General features: G+C 46.9%; 2 protein-coding genes across 3 annotated transcripts in view; both read left to right on the top strand.

The window, feature by feature from the left end:
* Window positions 1-10862, top strand: part of Dnajc8 (DnaJ (Hsp40) homolog, subfamily C, member 8) — a 22192-nt gene extending 11330 nt beyond the window's left edge. The window contains exons 4-9 of the mRNA XM_005394944.2: window positions 2045-2111; window positions 2710-2804; window positions 4382-4453; window positions 7271-7362; window positions 8555-8630; window positions 10070-10862. Of these exons, the coding sequence (XP_005395001.1) occupies window positions 2045-2111; window positions 2710-2804; window positions 4382-4453; window positions 7271-7362; window positions 8555-8630; window positions 10070-10192 (525 nt within the window). The 3' untranslated portion in view covers window positions 10193-10862. The remainder of the gene's footprint in view (window positions 1-2044; window positions 2112-2709; window positions 2805-4381; window positions 4454-7270; window positions 7363-8554; window positions 8631-10069) is intronic.
* Window positions 10863-12815: 1953 nt separating this feature from the next.
* Window positions 12816-18333, top strand: part of Ptafr (platelet-activating factor receptor) — a 35726-nt gene continuing 30208 nt past the window's right edge. For both annotated transcript variants that reach the window (XM_005394941.2, XM_013519732.1), the window contains exon 1: window positions 12816-13069. The gene's annotated coding sequence lies outside the window, so the exon portion shown is untranslated. The remainder of the gene's footprint in view (window positions 13070-18333) is intronic.

Raw genomic sequence — 18333 nt, 5'->3', positions numbered from 1 at the left:
TTAAAATCTTGTATCCTACTATAAAGCATTAGTATGTAGTCTTTCCCTGTTTAATAAGCAAGCACTCAGGTCCTTCTTTCTTTTTTTTTTTTTGGTCTTTATGAGACAGGATTTCATTATGAAGTTCAGGCTTGCCTCAAACTCACTTTGTACTCATGCTGTCCTTGAACTTGCAGTGATCCTCCTGCCTCAGCCCCGAAAGTGCTGGGATTACAGGCATGCAACACCATGCCTGGCCTAAGGTCCTTATTCTAAGCAACTTCATATTGCTGAAAACTCAGAAATTTGAGTTAAAGAGTTCTTATTGAGTTCTTACATGGACTTACAGTTAGGTATACAGGTGTTAGACTGTATGGTTTTATTTAAATCTTGATAGTACCACTTATAAGCAGTGTGAACTTGGGCAAATTACTTTGGACTGTTCTGTGCATGTAACCTTGTTTGTAAAGTGTACCTATAAGTATTAAGTGTGGTAGCACACGTAAAGCACCTAGGTGTCTTGGCGTGCAGCATGTCCTCGTTGTACACTGACTGTTGTCAGGGTGCGTTAGTATGTTTACTTCTTCGTTTGCATTATCTCATTGCCTCCTTAAGAAAACCTGTTCACATGTAAGCACTTAGTATTCTAAGTGCCCTTTTTCTAGAGCAGGAAACTGAGGCAGAGATTGAATTGTTCACAGCCTCATAGCTAACAAGTGATTGAAGTTGGAATCAGAATTTAGGGTTAAGGCTCCATTAATGCTGGACTTTGCATTGGTTTTCTCCCCCAACACAGTTCTGGTTTCTGTCTGTGACAGAATGTCAGGAATTTTAAATGTGGATGTCCGAAAGAATCACTTGCGGAGGTTTTAACTTTTTTTTCCCCGGAGACAGGGACTTGCTGTGTAGCCCATGCTAGTCTTGAACTCATGATCCTCTTGCCTCAGCCTCCTGAGTGCTGTGATTATGGGCCTATGCCAGGCTTAACTTTCTTTAAAAAAATTATAATTTGGAGAGAGTGGGGAATGATCTCATATGTGGTATGTCCAGTAGTGACTTCATTAACTATGTGTTTTTGACTGAAATATCTGTAAATTGAAGACACCATGTTTTTCCCCTAAATACTTAGCATATATCCTTCCTAAATAAAAAAGCTGGTTGTGATGGTGCATGACTATAATCCCAAGACTGTGGGGGGCTGAGGCAGGAGGATCACAAGTTTAAGCCCAGCCTGGGCAATTTAGTGACTTAGAGAGACTGTCTCAAAAAATAAAAGAGCTGAAGATGTAGCTCAGTGTGAAGACCCTGGGTTCAACACCCAGTACAAAAAAGAAAAAAGGATATTTTCTTGTATAACTGTCTATGCCACCTAACAAAATGAACACTTACTATCACCTGAGATGCATTCTAGTAGAGGTTTACAAAGTACAGATTTCAGAGAGTGCCAGACTCAGGTCTGAAAGTAGAAAGTAGACATAAGATTTTTGGAAAGCTTCGCAGGGTTGGAATGCATCCAGAACTGAGAAGTGCCACTTTATGTGCTTGGACAGAACAGAGATGACGTCTCATACTTGCTTGGTCCCCTTGGTGCTCAGGACGAGGGACAAAGCTGAACTCAGTACTTTGTACTCTCTTTCCTTCCCCAAATTATTACAGCATCTTCAAAATGATAGACTTGAATTTGCTCCCAAATTTGTGTATAAAATTGTAAATTTCCCAGTTGTGCTTTTATGTTTTGGTGGTTTTTTTGTTTTGTTTTGGTGTTTGAATTATGTTAAAGACCCTGTTTCTAGGCATTTGATGAAATTTGTGTTTTGTTACTGTTTGGAGACAGGATCTTGCTATGCAGTTCAGGCCTTGAACTCGCAGTGATCCTCCTGCCTCAGCCTTCTCAGTGCTGGGATTATAGATACGAACCACCACACGCAGCGAGATTTGTGTTTTTTAAAAACAAGTCTGTTTTTGCCACGGTACCTTAGAGCTTTTGATTGTGAAGGTCACAGTGTAGCCCAAGCGTTACTAAACGTGTCTTTTTGACAAACCTAACTTTTCTCTTTAACTACAGTTGTCCATATTGGTGCACCCTGACAAAAACCAAGATGATGCTGACAGAGCACAGAAGGCTTTTGAAGGTATCTGTAAATTTAACCTGCTGCTGAGTAATATGTGCTAGAGATGAACTGTTCTTTGTCTTAGATAAAAAAAAGAAAGTTAGAGTTTTGTCTTCTGGTCATGAAGAAGCTGTGGATTTCAGTAGAAAGAGACTGTTGCTTAAAAAGTAGACCTGGGGGGCTGGGTGCAGCTCAGTCATAGAGCACTTGCCTAGCATGTGCAGGCCCTGGGTTTAACCCTCAACACTGCAAAAAAAAAAAAAAATGAAAGTAGATGATGACTTTGCTTTGTTTTATTGTTTATGTGCCCACGGGGAATGTTACTGCATAGGATCTTTTTTTTTTTTTTTGAGCAAAAAAAAGTAGGAAATATTTTATTACTGAGTTAAATGTGGATGTGTTGTGTTCAGCCTTGAGTGTGTATATAATTTTTTTCCAATGCTTTCGAGGTCATTGCTGTATTTTTATGTTTTTTTTAAAAGTTAGTTTAACCATAGTAAATAACTTAACAAAGGAAGGCGTGCTGTTAGAGAACACCAGTTCATTTGCACTGCCTGAGTACAGTTCGGCCTTTCAGAGGGTGTTTGCAGAAACAGTTAATTTCAATGTTTTGCATTAGCTGTGGACAAAGCTTACAAGTTGCTACTGGATCAGGAACAAAAGAAGAGGGCCCTGGATGTAATTCAGGCAGGAAAAGAATACGTGGAACACACTGTAAGTATTTCTAGTGCTGCTGTGTTTAAGGAAGTATCAGCCAGCCCCGGGCACCGTGTAGGAGGGTAAATGTGAGGTAGCGGTGCCCACCAGCTTGACGTGTGAGTACATACGCGGTCATCACGCAGTCATCACGCAGTCACATATCAGCGATGTGTGCCCAGAGCCAGAGTCCACCCCGGAGGAGGAGCTGAGGGGGAGGAAGGGCCAGCACGCAGCTCCTCCCTCTCCCCCCGCCGCGTGGGTGTTGTGGACGGAGGGCTGCCCGCGCCCTCGTGTCACGCCGCCCGCTTCCCCCACTGAGAGTGGAATAGTGGAGGGCTGATGGCCGTGGCCCCACTCTTCATTTTTATTCTTGTCTCCGGGAAGGGTTTGGAACATGGGCTTGAGGACGGCTGGCAAGGGGATTTGAGTAAAATTTTTTAAAACAGGAAAAAAAAATGCATGTTCATACTAATAACATGGTCGGGAAGGACGCAGGTGAAGGAAATTCCATCATACCTCGTAGTTTTGGGTCTTGCTCTTGGGGTATTACACAAATCTCCAAAGTGGCAGGAGATGGCTTGCTTGAGGTAAGGAGGGTTTTTATTTTAATGTTCTATTTGCTGGAGCAAAAAAATCTCAAGGTCATTTATAAAAGGTGTTTCAAAGGCAAGTGAATGTGGATGTGACTTTCCTTTTAAAACTTTGGGCTCGGAAACAGAGCTTTATTAACAGTGATAAATCCGGCTTAGATGAGGATTAGTGAACAGGAGGTGAAGAGTTGTAACTAGGCCTTGTGGGTCATGTGTCGGGGGCGGCACCTGTGGGCTTAGTCCTGGCAGAAATCGGAAGAGTGCAGGACGGTTTCTCTTTGAGTACCGGTGCTAGTTTCCCTTTCTGCGTGTGCTGCCTGAGGGAAGTCCCCCTTCGGCTTCCTCACCACAGGGTGGCAGTAGGGCCTTTCTGAGCTTGGCAGGCGCTTGTCTTTTTGACGGTATAATAGGTTATTTAGTGGAGTGTTGTCAGTTCTGTGTAAGTGGCTGTTTTTAATTGTTTTTAAGTGTTTACTCTCATGGGTGGCCAGAGCAAGAAAATATCAGTGTGATGTGAAAATTACGGGTTTCAGAGAGTTACACAGTGAAGTAATCAAGAATGCAGTTGTAGAAATGCTAGAAAAATACTGTTTATGCATAATATAATACTACAGATTTTGTAGCTTTTTCTAGAACTTGACGTTTTTCCCTCTGTGACTGTGTCACTCTAATTTGAGAAAGATAAACAGGTAATCTGGTCATTGTCCTTACGGCTGTTGGGGTCTGGCTTGGTCCGGTGAGGCCCACGACTCCTCTCTGCCTCCCTTCATCTCTGGTAGCTTGGGTTGTAGCCAAGGTTGGAGAGAGGGCTGAACATTGCTGCTGTGGCGGTTGCCTCGCAGGGTTTCTTTTTAGTGGGGTTGGGAGAGCTCATCTTTCCTTGCTGCAGTCTTTCTGTTGTACCTAGACCTACAGAAAATTGTGCCTGTTATCTGCGTGCACCTCGGTGGATAGTCCCAAAGTATGAGTGCTCAGCTTTTGATGAAAAAAAATTCTTTTTAGGTGAAAGAACGAAAAAAACAATTAAAGAAGGAAGGAAAACCTACAAATGTAGAGGAGGATGATCCGGAGCTGGTGAGTCAAATATGGGAAAAGCCACTTTGCCTTCTGTAACTGGATCCACGAAGCCTAAGAGATGAAGGTTGCATGTTATAAACAGTCTACACGTTAACTGAAAGCATGTACCTGAGCGTTCACTCACCCTGTTACTCACACAGGGGTATGGCTGTTTCTTTTGAGTGTACATCTGCTGATCAGAGTTCACGGTTGACCATTTTATACGCTACACATACAGAGTACTCTCTATAAGGTTTTTTTTTTTGTTGTTGTTGTTGTTTTTTTTGCAGTACCAGGTATTGAACTCACGACCTTGCGCTTGCCAGACAGGTGCTTATGCCAGTGAGCTATATCCCCAGCCCTGTCTATAAGTTTTGACTTTTAATTTCTTTTGAAATACATTGGAACTTAGGCACTTGAGAAACAATCTAAGAGTAGAATTTTAGATAGATATGATTTTTTTGTAGTATTTCCAGATGTCTCACCTGTACCTCATTCACCACCAGTTTTTTTTTTGTTTGTTTGTTTGTTTTTTGGAGACAGGGTCTCCCTATGTAGTTCAGGCTGTCCTTGAACGCACTGTGAAGTACAGACTGGCCTGGAACTCACGGTGATCCTCCTGTTTCAGCCTCCCGAGTGCTGGTATTACAGGTGTGCGCTACCGTGCCCAGCAACCACCAGTTATTTTTAAGACTCATATTTATTTATTGAGTTTTTCAAGGACATAACAAACATTTCTTTTTATAAGCACATTTATTAATTTCTATGACATTTAAATCATGAAACTGCAGCAGTAATTGCAAATAGTGTAGACAGCTTTAGGATCACAGTGATTTTTTTTTTTTTTTGGTACCAAGAATCGAACTCAGGACCTTGTGCTTGCCAGGCAGGTGCTTATGCCACAGACCTAAATCCCCGTAGACAGCTTTAGGAAGAACACAGCCAACTCTTAGTTGTCTGCTGGTCCTGATACTCATGGCTCATGGCTGTCTAGATGTCGTCTTACAGAAGAAACAGAGTATTGGCCAATCAGACGGCTTCTCTTGTACACCTTGGCCTATTTGTGTCTGATTGCCTCACACATTTGAAAAATTTAAAGTCCTCTTAAATCTTACCACCCACTTTTTTTTTTTTTCAAGATTTATAGCAGAAAAGCCGTCTTGCTGCTTCCCTGCAGCTTCTTGCTTCACTGCTTTTGCTGACAGCAGACGGTCCCACCGGTGTGGGAACTGTCTGAGAACTGTCAGCTCAGGTTTTCGGCTGGCCGCCTGCTGTGGGTTTACTGTTGCAGTGTTCTAGGGTTTTGTCCTCAGTCCTGTTTTTCATTCCCTCTAATTTTCTCCTGGAGTCCTTTCTGAACTTAGAAATCTGCCTTCTCCTTTTACGTTGCTAGGAACCCCAGCTCTTTTGCCTTGAGATGCACCTTGGTCTGCTTCCCAAGCAGGCCCCTAACTCCAAGCCCAAGTGATGATCCTGCCCGAACCTCCCGAAGAGCTGGGGTTATAGGAGGCAACATGGCCCAATGTTTTTGGTTGTTTTTTCCTGATTATGAAGGAGAATATGGTGATGATAGAAAATTTGGAAGTAGTAGAAAGGTACCAAAAAATGCAAATCACTTATACCTGTCTATCCAAGAGAAGTTGTAGTGTTTAAAGATACGGAAAATTCTTTACAGAGTCCTTCATCCATTTGATGTTGTCCTTATAAGAGACGAATTTGTCAGCACAGCACTGAGCAGTGCCTGGAAGGTGACAGTATGAAAAAGAAGTGGCAGAAAATTTGGGACTCCTTTATTTTCCTTTTTCTCTATGCATCTGTCTTTGTTCTGTGTCTCTAAGTTTAGGACGTAGGCCCTATTAAGTCTATGTAATGGATTATTTTTTGTATTTTCAGATATATTTAAAATACATCATAGGCCGGGCATGGTGGCACATACCTGTAATCCCAGAACTTGGGAGGCTGAGGCAGGGGGATTGCTTCGAGTTCAAGGTCATCCTGGGCTACAAAATCAGTTCAAGGCCAGCCTAAACTGCTCAGTGAAACCATCTCAAAAAGAAGATAAATAAATAAATAAATAAAATATTGGGCAGAACAAATTCTAAAGATGGAACATGAACATAATCTCCATTTGTTTTCTCCTTTTGTTGTTTTTTTTGTGCCTAGGTCTCCTGTCTCTTGGGTCTCCTGTGTAGCTCAGGCTGACCTCAAAGTCCTAATTCTCTTGCCTCGGCTTCCCGAATGCTAGACTTAAGAACTCTTGAAGCTGGGCATTGTGGTGCATCCCTATAATCCTGGCATTCTTGGAATATGAGGTGGGAAGATCAAAAGTTTGAATACTGCCTGTGCAACATAGTGACTTAGCAAAGACCTGTCTCAAGATGAAAAATTCCCCAAAACCCCGCAAAAACCAATAAAGGTGGGGAATATAGCTCAGTGTGAAGCTCCTGGGCTTGATTCCCTAGTACTCAAAAAAAAAAAAAAAAAAAAGAAGAAAAAAGATGTTAGGCCGGGCGTGGTGGGGTACTGTAATCCTAGCACTTGGGAGGCTGAGGTAGGAGGATCATTGCAAGTTTGAGACCAGCCTGGGCTGCAAAGTGAGCTGAAGGCCAGCCTGAACTGCGTAGTGAGGCCCTGTCTCAAAAAAGACCGAAAAAAGATGTTGTTAGGTGTATTAGGTATCTGCGTTATTTATCTCCCCAGAGAAGCAGTGTCATTGAGTGGTTTTCTCTGAAGAATCTTTCTTTCTTTGCCAAGTTCTAATCTGCTTTTGTCTTGAACTTGAGTTTCTGGTAAAGTGTTTACATCTATTTTCTTTTGTCCTTACTTTTCTTACAGTTCAAACAAGCAGTGTATAAGCAGACCATGAAACTGTTTGCCGAGCTGGAAATTAAAAGGAAAGAGAGAGAAGCCAAAGAGATGCATGAAAGGTACACGTGTCCATATTCTCTTAAAGCAAATCTGAATGCCTAAATTAGCTACATGCACATTTTTCCTGGTGAAGGAATTAGGTAATACTTTTTTTTTTTGAGACAAGGTCCTGCTTCAGCCACGTTAGTGCTGGGATTTATAGGTGTGCGCCACCATGCCTGACTAAGCAATGCATAATTTTATGAGACCATCTAAAGTAGTTACCCAAAATAGCCAAGCTTTTGAATCCCTGGGATAAAAAGTTTTCTATTCGATTTTTGGGAAATACTGAATAAATCTGTCCTTAGGGAATGCATTTACTCAGGAAGGCTATGTGTTTTCTTCCTGACTTTCTGGAATGAAATAGACAGCGAGGCCATTGTTACTGAGGCCAGGCTTTTTGTGGGTCTTGTGTCTTCAGCTCTGGTGAGTGTATTACTGTATAATATATCCATTTACAAAATGTTACTGTTCTAAAGTACAATTTGTGTGTGTGTGTGTGTGTGTGGTCATAAGAAATACTGAGCTGGGCGTGGTGGCGCAGTCCTGTAATCCCAGCTCTCAGGAGGCTGAGGCAGGGGGAAGGCTGTGAGTTTGAGGCTAACCTGAGCCATAAAGTGAGTTCAGGGGCTGGAGATTTAGCTCAGCGGCACAGTGCTCGCCTGGCAAGTGCAAGGTTGTGAGTTCAATTCCAGGTACCAGAAAAAAACCAAAAAAAAAAAATAAAAAATAAAAAATAAAGTGAGTTCCAGGCCAGCCTAAACTGCATAGTGAAACCCCGTCTCAAAAAGACAAAAAAAAGGAAAGAAATATCGAAGTTGGTTTGTATATTTGTATTATTGGTTGACGTTTAACAGTAACTAGATATTTATGCTAGTTGTGCAAAAGGTCCTTATTGTAGGATTAAATTTTGTTCAGAGATCTTGATGAAGAACCTCCACTGTCATGTTCATTCTTCGGAAGTAAGGTGGTCTGTGTTGACAAAGCTTTGTCACTGACTGAGCCTAAAACCTCAGATTGCTGTTCGCAGGCTGTCTGGGTAACAGGCATGTTTATGTCTTTCTAAACCCCTCCCCGCAGTCTGATCTGCCTGTTGTAGAGTGAGACCTTCGTGCAGATGGGTTGAGTCCTTTCCGGACAGCCGTCTGTCAGACCTCTAGTTGATAAGGGACACACCTTAACTTGTACACCCTCGCTGTGCTTTTCCCTTAGGAAACGACAAAGGGAAGAAGAGATTGAAGCTCAAGAAAAAGCCAAGCGAGAAAGAGAGTGGCAGAAAAACTTTGAGGTACGTGGCCATGGTGGCCAGGATTCTTATTCTGGCATAAGGAAACTTGGGTCCTGGGTGTTCCCAGGACCGAGCGGGACAGGGAGAGGGGAGTGGGACTTGGGAAGAGTGGGAGCCGCGGCCGGTGGGCCTGGCGCTGGCTCAGCCTCCTGTAAGTCTGTGGCCTTGCCAAGGACCGGGAGGATCCCCCACTGGGTTTTTTTGAGAGAGAGGAAGGTATAACTGCCAAGTGGGCCTGAGAAAAGTAGATTCACACTTAATTTAGGGAATAAACCAAGAGTAGCACCCTACTAAGAAGACTGTTAGTAGACACTAAGGTTCTTGTGACCCCACTGTCCTTGCTGTAGAAGGAGCTGTGGCTTTTGAACGTCACTCTTCTTAGATTCCCTCAGGTGTTTGGCCAATTTCTGGATTGTAGCAACATTTGGTCTTTCCTTGTAGGATACAGGACCTAGGTAGAGGTGGCTAGCCAGAGTTGGTGATTTGTTTCTGTCGCACTTCCTGTATGAGAAGATAGAAAACGAGTAGGCTCTTCATAATGAGGCAGAGGTCATTGTGTCTTTCTCAGCACAGCTGTGTTTGAGGCATCCGTCCAAGTTTGGAGGGGCAGTAAGAGGGTGTGGTAGAAAGAGTGGCTCTGCTGCTGGCTAGCTGTATAGTTTTGAAGGAATAATTTAACTTTAGTGTTACCATTTGTGAAATGCTGGGGGTAATCCGTACAGTACTCAGCTTTTGTTTTATATATATATTTGTTTTGTTTGTTTGCTTGTTTGTTTTGGGACAGGGTCTTGCTATGTAGTTGAGGCTGGCCTTGACTTCACTGTGTAGCCCAGGCCGGCCTCAAACTCATGGTGATCCTCCTGCCTCAGCCTCCCACTGAGGGAGTGGGAGGTATGTGCCACCACACCAGGCTACTATTTAGGTTTTGTGAGGGTTAGAAGTAATACATGCCTTGAGTTCCACCCCCAGCACTATAAAGCTAAAAGAAAAAACCCAAAAGCTCAGAAGACACCAACAAATGGGGGCTGTGTTGTGGTAAGGGTTAGTGACTATGCCCTGCTCCTCTAGCCTGGAGCTCATCCTGCCTTCCAGAGACCCCATCCTGCTTTCCTAGGCCCCTGGAAATGAAAGCAAAACTCTGCGGGTTTGTTTTTTTTTTTTTTTTTTTTTTGAGACAGGGTCTCGCTGTGTAGTTCACACTGGCCTTGAACTCACTGTGTAACCCAGGCTGGTCTTGAACTCACAGTGATCCTCCTGCCTCAGCCTCCCGCGAGTGCTGGATTACAGGTGTGCGCCACCACGTCCAGCAAGAGCAAAATTTTGCTCTGCTCTTGAATTACTCTAGAGGACTGGCCCGGGCTGGGGCAGAGGAGAGTGGGAAGATGGCAGGGCAGCTTATAGTCTATTCACCTCAAACTTTTTTGGTTCTTTCTCCTTAGGAAAGTCGAGATGGTCGGGTGGACAGCTGGCGAAACTTCCAAGCAAATACAAAGGGGAAGAAAGAAAAGAAAAATCGGACCTTCCTAAGACCGCCAAAAGTGAAGATGGAGCAGCGCGAGTGACCGCCTGGGTCACCGCCGCGGAGCCGTCCCCGAGCGCTCTCCTTCCTGCTTTCAAGGACTCATTCTCTCCCCCCACCTCCACCCACACATAGAGTAGTATTTGCTTTTTACTCCATTTTCTTTTCAGTACAATTTAATATTGATCAGAGTAATTCTTTTGTACATTGAAACGAGGGGCTTGGTTTAAAAGAGACCTCCCCCGCCTTCCCCCTAGAACAACCAGGATTGGAAGGAGCCGCCAGTGATGCTGCCTTCTCTTCCCACAGCCTGTAACTTAATGTTTTGTACTTCACTCAATTGCGATGTTTAGACACTTCATGTATAGTTGGTGGAAATCATCCAATTAAACATACTGCTTACAGTGGTGTTGCTGTGACTTCAGGGCCAAGCCTGGGCCGCCCTGGGAAGCCCCGTGGCGTCGCTTGTTTGCCTTGAGCTGTGCCGTCCTTTGGAGCGCCACATCAGGCGGGGACGGCAGCGTGGGCACAGAGGACACAAAGCAGTCACTCAGCGCCCCGTCAGCGTGCCGCGAACCTCCGAGCTACCCAAAGCTGTCCGCTCTCCAGAGAGCCAGCCATCCTCCGTCCAGCGCCCAGTACGGTCCTGTCCGAGCCGGTCTACATTCCTTAGTGGTGATATTCTTTATGTATAATAAATTTTTGTACTCAAACCATTTATACTCTCCCTCAGGTATTATTCCAGGCTTAGGTCTCTTACCTGGCTTGGCCTAACCCTAAATGCCTGGGGGCTGGAGACACACCGCCCGCTACGGTGTATTTGCTGGACCTTGTTTTTTCATTGACAAAATGGGAATAGGAATTACTGTGGCAGGGGCTGGGGATGTAGCTCAGTGGTGGAGGGCTTGCTTAGCCTGTGCAAGGGCCTGGATTATCTCTAGTGCCACTAAACAAAAAAACAAAACCAAATAGAAAATAAAATTGCTATGGCAGCTTTTAGGGAGGATTCCCTGTGGCATGTCGAAGATAGCTATCATACTCACTGGGTGTTGTCAGTATTCTGTTATCCTGTGTAAAATGAGACATCATTGTAAGGATTAAGTGAAGCAATACATGAAACTGTCCAGCTTAGGGCGTGTGCTCGGATGTCTGCTTGTGGGAGACAGGATCAGACTTTGGGAGGGGCGTAAAGGAAGTAGAAAGGAGACACACAAAATGCAAAAATAGGAGAAACCGGATGACTCAAAGTGAGACTTTTTGCAGTGTCTTGCAGGTGAGTGAACAGGTATAAGACTGAAAGGGACAGCGTGACAGTATTGAGACTGTGCAACTTTTGATTTGCTTCTTTGTGGAAGGAGGTAGAAGCTTGGGTACCCCGCTGACCTTCCAAGTGCAGCTGAGCACGTGAATGGACAGGCAGCGGTGAGTGTGGCTCTGGCGAGTAACAGAGCAAGGTGGAGGGGGTCTCCCTGCCACCAGTGCAGGGAGTAGCCCCTGGCTCTCTAGGCGGGCAAAGTGACCCTCTCCATGTGGTGTCTCGTGTGTGCCCCTCCCTCAGAGGTTAAGGGGTGGTCATTCAGTTGAACCATCTGGAAGCTCCTCTTTGCCCTCAGAAGGTTGTGCCAGGGCCCCAGGTGTGGTGCACGCCCATGATCGAAGCTACTTAGGCAGACTGGAGGGTTGCAAGTGAGATCTAGTCCGGGCAGCCTAAGAGTTGTCTCCAAAAGAAAAAACAACAAACTACTATTAATCTCATCTGCAGGTGTGCTTATTTATTCAACAAACTGCTGGTTAGAAATAAAATGGTGACAGTTGGGTGTGGGAACGCGTGACTGTAATCATGAGTTCGAGGCCAGCCTGGGCTACACAGCAAGACCTTGTCTCACAAACAAAACAGGAGCATGGTGATTACCAGCGGGTCCCTGCTACCTGCCTCACAGCCGGGGCCTATAGGCAGGTGAACAAGTACAAAGATCTCGAGAGACTGTTGTGGCTTGGATCTGGAACATCCCTCAAAGCCTCATGTGCTCAGAGGTGGGGCTGTGGAATTGAGGGGGTGTTAACAGCCAGCTTGCTGTTGGAGATGGGTTTCCTTTTTTTTTTTTTTATGTCTTTGAGACAGTCTCCCTACGCAGTTCAGGCTGGACTTGAGCTCACTTTGTAGCCCAGGCTGGTCTGGAATTCACAACGATCCTCCTGCTTCAGCCTCCCAAGTGCTGGGGTTACAGGCATGCGCCACCACGCCCAGTGTGGGTTTCCTTTTTGATTCTAGTGGGTCTGGTTGGGAGCGGCAGGTCACTGGGGCCATACCTGGAAGGATCCACCTTCCTTCCTGGCTCCTTTCTTCTCTTTTCCTTCTCTTTTTGTGATGTGAGCAGCTTTCTTCCATCAGACCTTTCCACCAGGCCTTTCTGCTATGGAGCTGGCCAGCTGCGGACTGAAAATGCAAGGCAAAATCAACCTGTCCTTTAATTTGTAGGTGTTGGTATTGTGTCTCAGTGTCAAAGAAAGTAACAGACAGGCACGATGCACCACTCCAAGAAAAACATTCCCTTGATCTTGTCTTTAGCAACCAGGGGCTATTTCCTGGAGAAAGTAACCTGTTTAAAAGTTGACACTGAGAAGCTGACACATCGGTTAGGAATGTCTTCAGCTGCAAGGGGAACTGGCAAAGGGGGAACTACTTGGCTTATGTAAATCTGGAGGCAGGCAGTTTCAGGTATCGTTCATAGCTCAGTGACCACCAAGGAAGCAGATTCTTCCTGTGCCCCATCCCTGGAGGGCTTGTCATCCTTCAGCTGTAGGAAGCCTGCGCCAGCACCACACCTGCTAACACACTGGAAGCAGGAGGAATTCATCTGAGAAGCAGTTTTCTCAGAGGTCGTTGCCCGGGGAGTGAGTCCTGTGGATGCCACCAGCGGTGAGTTCAGCTGCGAGAGCAGCAAAGGCGAATGGGCAGGCTGTAGGCAAAGCCCAGTTCCTCAGGGACGGGCGCTGCGGTTCCCACTGAAATGAAATGTCAGCGAGGAAGGAGGGAGGGTCTGCCAGCTAATCGTGTGGCGCTGATGGAGGGGACTCGCGAAGGTGTTTCCGTCAGAGGGAATACCAGTCGGATACGTAGAGGGCCTCCTGGTGAGCGAGTAACCTGTTGGCAGAACTGAACCTCCTTTGCCATGCCAGGAGCACAGGCGTGAGGGGAGGTGAGGACGGAACATGGAGTCACATGAAGGAACAAGGCTTCTAGTCCGGGCAGGCTGTTTTCCTAGAAGAACCAAAGTCTTCACACTTTTTCTGCCACAGTTTGGTCCCAGACCTGCCTGGAAGGTCAGCAGTGTCCCGGTCCTGGTCGTGACCCTGCTTAGAGCAGTTATCTCAGGATGCCCTGTCCAGGGAGAGGAGGAGTGTGCATGTGGGCCCCAGACTGAGGCAGCGTCTCAAGACCGGCCCTGGGGCAGGGCTGTTGAACCCTCTGCAGCCCCTTCACCCATGCAGAGGTGGAGGGCAGCTCTGTGCAGGAGATCCTCATTGGAGGAACGCCAGGGCCCAGCACTTGAGAGGCTGGATGAGCCTCTCCACTCCACTTCCTGTGGTTCGCTGTGAGTAATGGAGCAGTCACCACCCCACACCTCCATCTGCGCTGCCAGCCGCTGCCAAGGCACTGCTGAATGCAGGTGAAGGGGAAGGAGTCAGTCTGGGTGAGTCCTGGCATTTGGGTCAGCGATGACGTCAACCCTGAACCTCAGCTTCCTTGTGCATAAAGTGAAAATTGTACATTTATTTATTTATTTATTTATTGTCTTTTTGAGACAGGGTCTCACTCTGTAGTTCGGCTGGTCTTGAACTCACTTTGTAGCCCAGGCTGGTCTTGAACTCGCAATGATCCTCCTGCCTCGGCCTCCCAAGTGCTGGGATTACAGGCTTGTGCCACGACACCCAGCTAGTATTTATTTTTTATGGTACTGCTGATTGAACCCAGATCCTTCACATTGTGCTACCTCCTCAGCCCTTTTCTAATTTTTTATTTCGAGACGGTGTCTCACTAACTGGCTAAGTCGCCCAGGCTGGGCTCAGCTCACGCTTGTGATCCTCTTGCCTCAGCCTCTCGCGAGGCTGGGATTATAGGCATGTGCCACCACGCTTGACTGAGAATTGTACCTTTAAAATAAAATGTAGAGCCGTGTGTGGTAACTTATGCCTGGAGTTCTGGCTATTAGGGAGGTTGAGGAAGGAGGATCACTTTAGCCCAGGAGCTTGAGGCCAGCTTGGGCAGCAAAACAGAATGCTATCTTAATAAACAAGAACATTATGTTTCTCTCTCTCTTTTTTTGGGGGGGTACCAGGAACCAAAACTCAGGACCTTGCGCTAGCCAGGCAGGCGCTTGTGCCACTGAGCTATATTCGTGGCCCAACAAACAAAAACAAAGTGTTGACGCGAGACACCGGTCACTGTCTTTGGCAGTCCAGTCATCTGCGGCCTCTCAGTTGCCTCCATAGCCGGGCAGAGCTTCTGGCCCTTTTGCCTCCCTGGGCTCCTGTGGCGTGGAAGGCAGTGTAGGAGCTGCACACAAGCCTGGGCAACCTTAGAGGAGTGAGATTTGCCTCTCCACTCCTTCCGCTCTCCCTCAGCCCCATCCTGGCACAACCAGCTTATCTGCCCCTTGCCGGAAATTACGTGTGCTTAGGAAGTGGGGCCCAGGGCTCCGCAGGAGTGTTGGGGACGGAGCACGGTGCTTCTTAGCAGTCTGCTTTGCCACGCACAAGCTTTGGGGCCCTGGTGAATCATTTCTTCACTCTGGTTTTAGCTGCCCCCTCTGGCAAAATGAGGGTAAAATCACCTCCATTTCTCTCCTGTGAGCTCCAGTGAGGTTTTGTGTACGGGCAAAAGAGCAAATCCCCAGTAGCCTGGAGGTTTTTGTTTGTGGTGCTGGGGAATCAAACAAACTAGACAAGTGCTGTCTCTCTGAATTATACCCCCAACCCCGGGGGTTTGTTTGTCTCTTTTTATTTTTGTCATTATTTGTTTGAGATGGTCTCACTATGTTGCCCAGGCTGGTCTCTTAACTTGTGAGCTCAAGTAATCCTCCTGTCTCAGCGTCCCAAGTAGCTGGGATTGCAGGTGCACCGCTGCAGACGGGAGTGCGAGTCCTGCTGCGCTCAGACTGAGAGGCCTTGTGCAAGTCTTGAAACTTTCCTGAGGCTCCGCTTCCTCATCTTGCAGGTGTTGCCTGCAGGTGGGGTAAGTTGGAGAAACCAGGTGCTCTGCACCGTGTGGGGCGCAGTGGCGGCTCCTTCCTGCCCCACGGCCCAGTGTGGTCTCCCTGAGAACCGAGGACACCACAGACACTTTCTGGTGTCTGAAGACTGTGCTTCAAGATTCAGGGTGGGGCCGGGGGTGGTGGCGCACGCCTGTAATTCCAGCACTCGGGAGGCTGAGGCAGGAGGATCGTTGTGAGTTCGAGACCAGCCTGGGCTACAAAGTGAGCTCAAGGCCAGCCTGAACTGCATAGCGAGACCCTGTCTCAAAAAGACCCCCCTAAAAAAAGATTCAGGGTGGGATGCGTGTGTGTGTGTGTGTGTGTGTGTTTGGTGAGGAGACAGCTAGATCTTCAATGGGCTCGCAGGTTAACTCAGCCAGGGCTGGCACCATCAGGCAGGGATGGGGGTAAGGGGCTTGGGAGCGGCTGGGGTTCCCTCAGGGGTGCTGGGCTTCTCACTCCGTCCCTGTGGCTCAGGGGGGCAGTTATTCTCAAGGTGGGAAATAAGTTTGCACAGCTAGAAAGACCTTCCACACGACTGAACTCTCCTCCTTCCGTCCTGAGTTTCTCAGCGTCCCACCGAGCCTGCTCAGCTCTAGGACGCTTCTGTGGAATTCCCTGGGTGCTTATTGACATTTTATTGGCTGGGCCCTACCACTGGGCTTGTGGGATCGGAATTTCTGGAATTGAAAACTGAAAAGCTTCCTTTTTTTTTTTTGGGGCGCCGGGGATCCACCAGAGGGCCTTGTGCGTGCTAAGTGTGCACTGTACCATGAGCTACACCCTCAGCCGAAACATTATTATGTTGGTGCCTTGCTAATCGAATCCAGGACTTTGTACATACAAGGCCAAACCTCGAAACAAGTTGACCCTGGCTCTGGGGTGCTAGGCAGCAGCTTGGGTAAATGAAGTGATTTTCATTTACCAAATCACCCTGGAGGATGTGGGTATTCTCTGTGACCTTGGGGTCCAAGCTCCACCCAAAGAGTTGGCTTCCTGGCCTCCCCACCCAGCAGAGCTGGCAGACAAGCCTCCCCTAATTGTTCATCCTGCTGCCGCTGCCATCAAACAAGGAGCGATTGGAGGACAGCGCAGCGGCCGACTTGCCTCTGGGCCGGCCTTCTGCTGCCTTCCTGTTCCCACCCCGCGGCCTCAGCTCCCTGAGGCTGAGCCAGAAGCATGCTTTCAGCAGCCCTCTCTCCCCCTCAGCCTCCGTGTCACCTCGCGACCTCCATCCTCGCTGTTGCTCAGGTAAGAGGCTGGGGGTCTGGGTGAGAGGGTCAGGCTTGGCTGCCTTGTCAGCTGCCCCAAAGAATCCTGGAGATGCTCAGGTTCTGGAAATGTCCTCAGAGCAAGTCAGCTTCTGTCCGACTCCCCCCTACAACCCCCCCATGGACACACACTCAGCACACATCCTCCCACACACACCCCGCAGACACTTAACAGTCACCAAGCAACGTAATATAAAACAGACATCAAAGTACAAAAGACATCACGCATGCGCACAAGACACGCAATAGACGTCATCGCACTCATACCTCGATACACACAATACGCAAACTGCAGCCAGCCGACACGCTATGCCTGCACGTGATGCACACCGCAACCCATTCAATGAAGCACATCGTTCGTGACACGACGTGTGCACCTGCTTTGAAGACCCCCGTTACCACATGGGAGACCTCCATCCACTCACTGCAAACAAACCTACTCCACGCGGTGACACATCTCCCCTGCACATGTGTGTGCACACGCACACACACACACACATCTAATGCAGCACTTGTATCTATCACAGACCCCTTTCTCACAAAAGGTCCTCAGGATTCCTGGATGCCATTGCTCAGTCAGGCCAGGGTGGGGACCAGCCCTGGTCAGCGACACCATCCCTGCTGTGGCATGTGCTGCATCTCCACAGATGTGCTCTCTGTCCCGAGGCCTTTACTCTGTCCCTTTGGACTATTTGTTTATCCTTTTGTTCGTGTCACTCTTCCTCAATGCTATTAGTTTTCTTCTTCTTCTTTTTCCTTTGGTACCAGGAATCGAACTCAGGACCTTGAGCTTGCCAGGCAGTTGCTTGTGCCGCTGAGCCATATTCCCGGCCCCTGATGTTAATTTCCTCATAACACTTGAAATGTGATAGGGAGCGTCCTGTCATGATGCATCCTTGCTTGTTGTCCTTCTGCAGAATTTTATTTTATTTTTCTTCAGAATTTCTTGGCTATTTTTGGAACATTGCTTTTGTCATTTGGAATTTTTGTTGTTCTTGTTGCTGTTGTTTTTTAAGACAGGATCTCATGGGCTGGGGAGACAGCGCAGTGGCACAGCACCCTGTTTGACCAAAAAAAAAAAAAAAAAAAAAGAACCCTAAAATAGGCTCTCATTACATAGCCCAGGCCGGCCTTGAATTTGCCACATTCCTCCCGGGTCAGCCCCGAGTGCTGGGATTCCAGGTGTGTGCCACCGCGCCGGGTGGCTTCATTTGTAATATTAACATCTGTTTGTAAAATTCCTTGGCATTATATTGGGATTTTGATTGGACTGGCACTGAATGTATGGATTAAATCTGAAAGAATCAATGTTTCTATAATATTGACAGTCTCATGCATAAATGTGGTACATCTATCCATTTCTGTAATTCTTTTTTTAGACAGGATCTTGGTCTGTAGTTCAGACTGGCCTTGACTGCATGGTGATCCTCCTGCCTCAGCCTCCCAAGTGCTGGGATTACAGATGTGTACCACCAATATTTAATTCTTATTGAATTAAATAGTGTAAAAACAATTAATTTTTATAATTTCCTCTGTCAGGATCTTGCAAATCCTGGGATGGGGGTATAGCTCAGTGGCACAAGTGCTTTCCTGGAAAGCATAAGGTCCTAGTTCAATTCCTGGTACCAAACAAACAAACAAAAAAAAAAAAAAAAAAA

This window comes from Chinchilla lanigera, unplaced genomic scaffold (assembly GCF_000276665.1).
Source record: "Chinchilla lanigera isolate Chin_1 unplaced genomic scaffold, ChiLan1.0 scaffold00051, whole genome shotgun sequence".
Classification (NCBI taxonomy): domain Eukaryota; kingdom Metazoa; phylum Chordata; class Mammalia; order Rodentia; family Chinchillidae; genus Chinchilla; species Chinchilla lanigera.
This window is presented reverse-complemented; position numbering and strand designations above follow the sequence as displayed.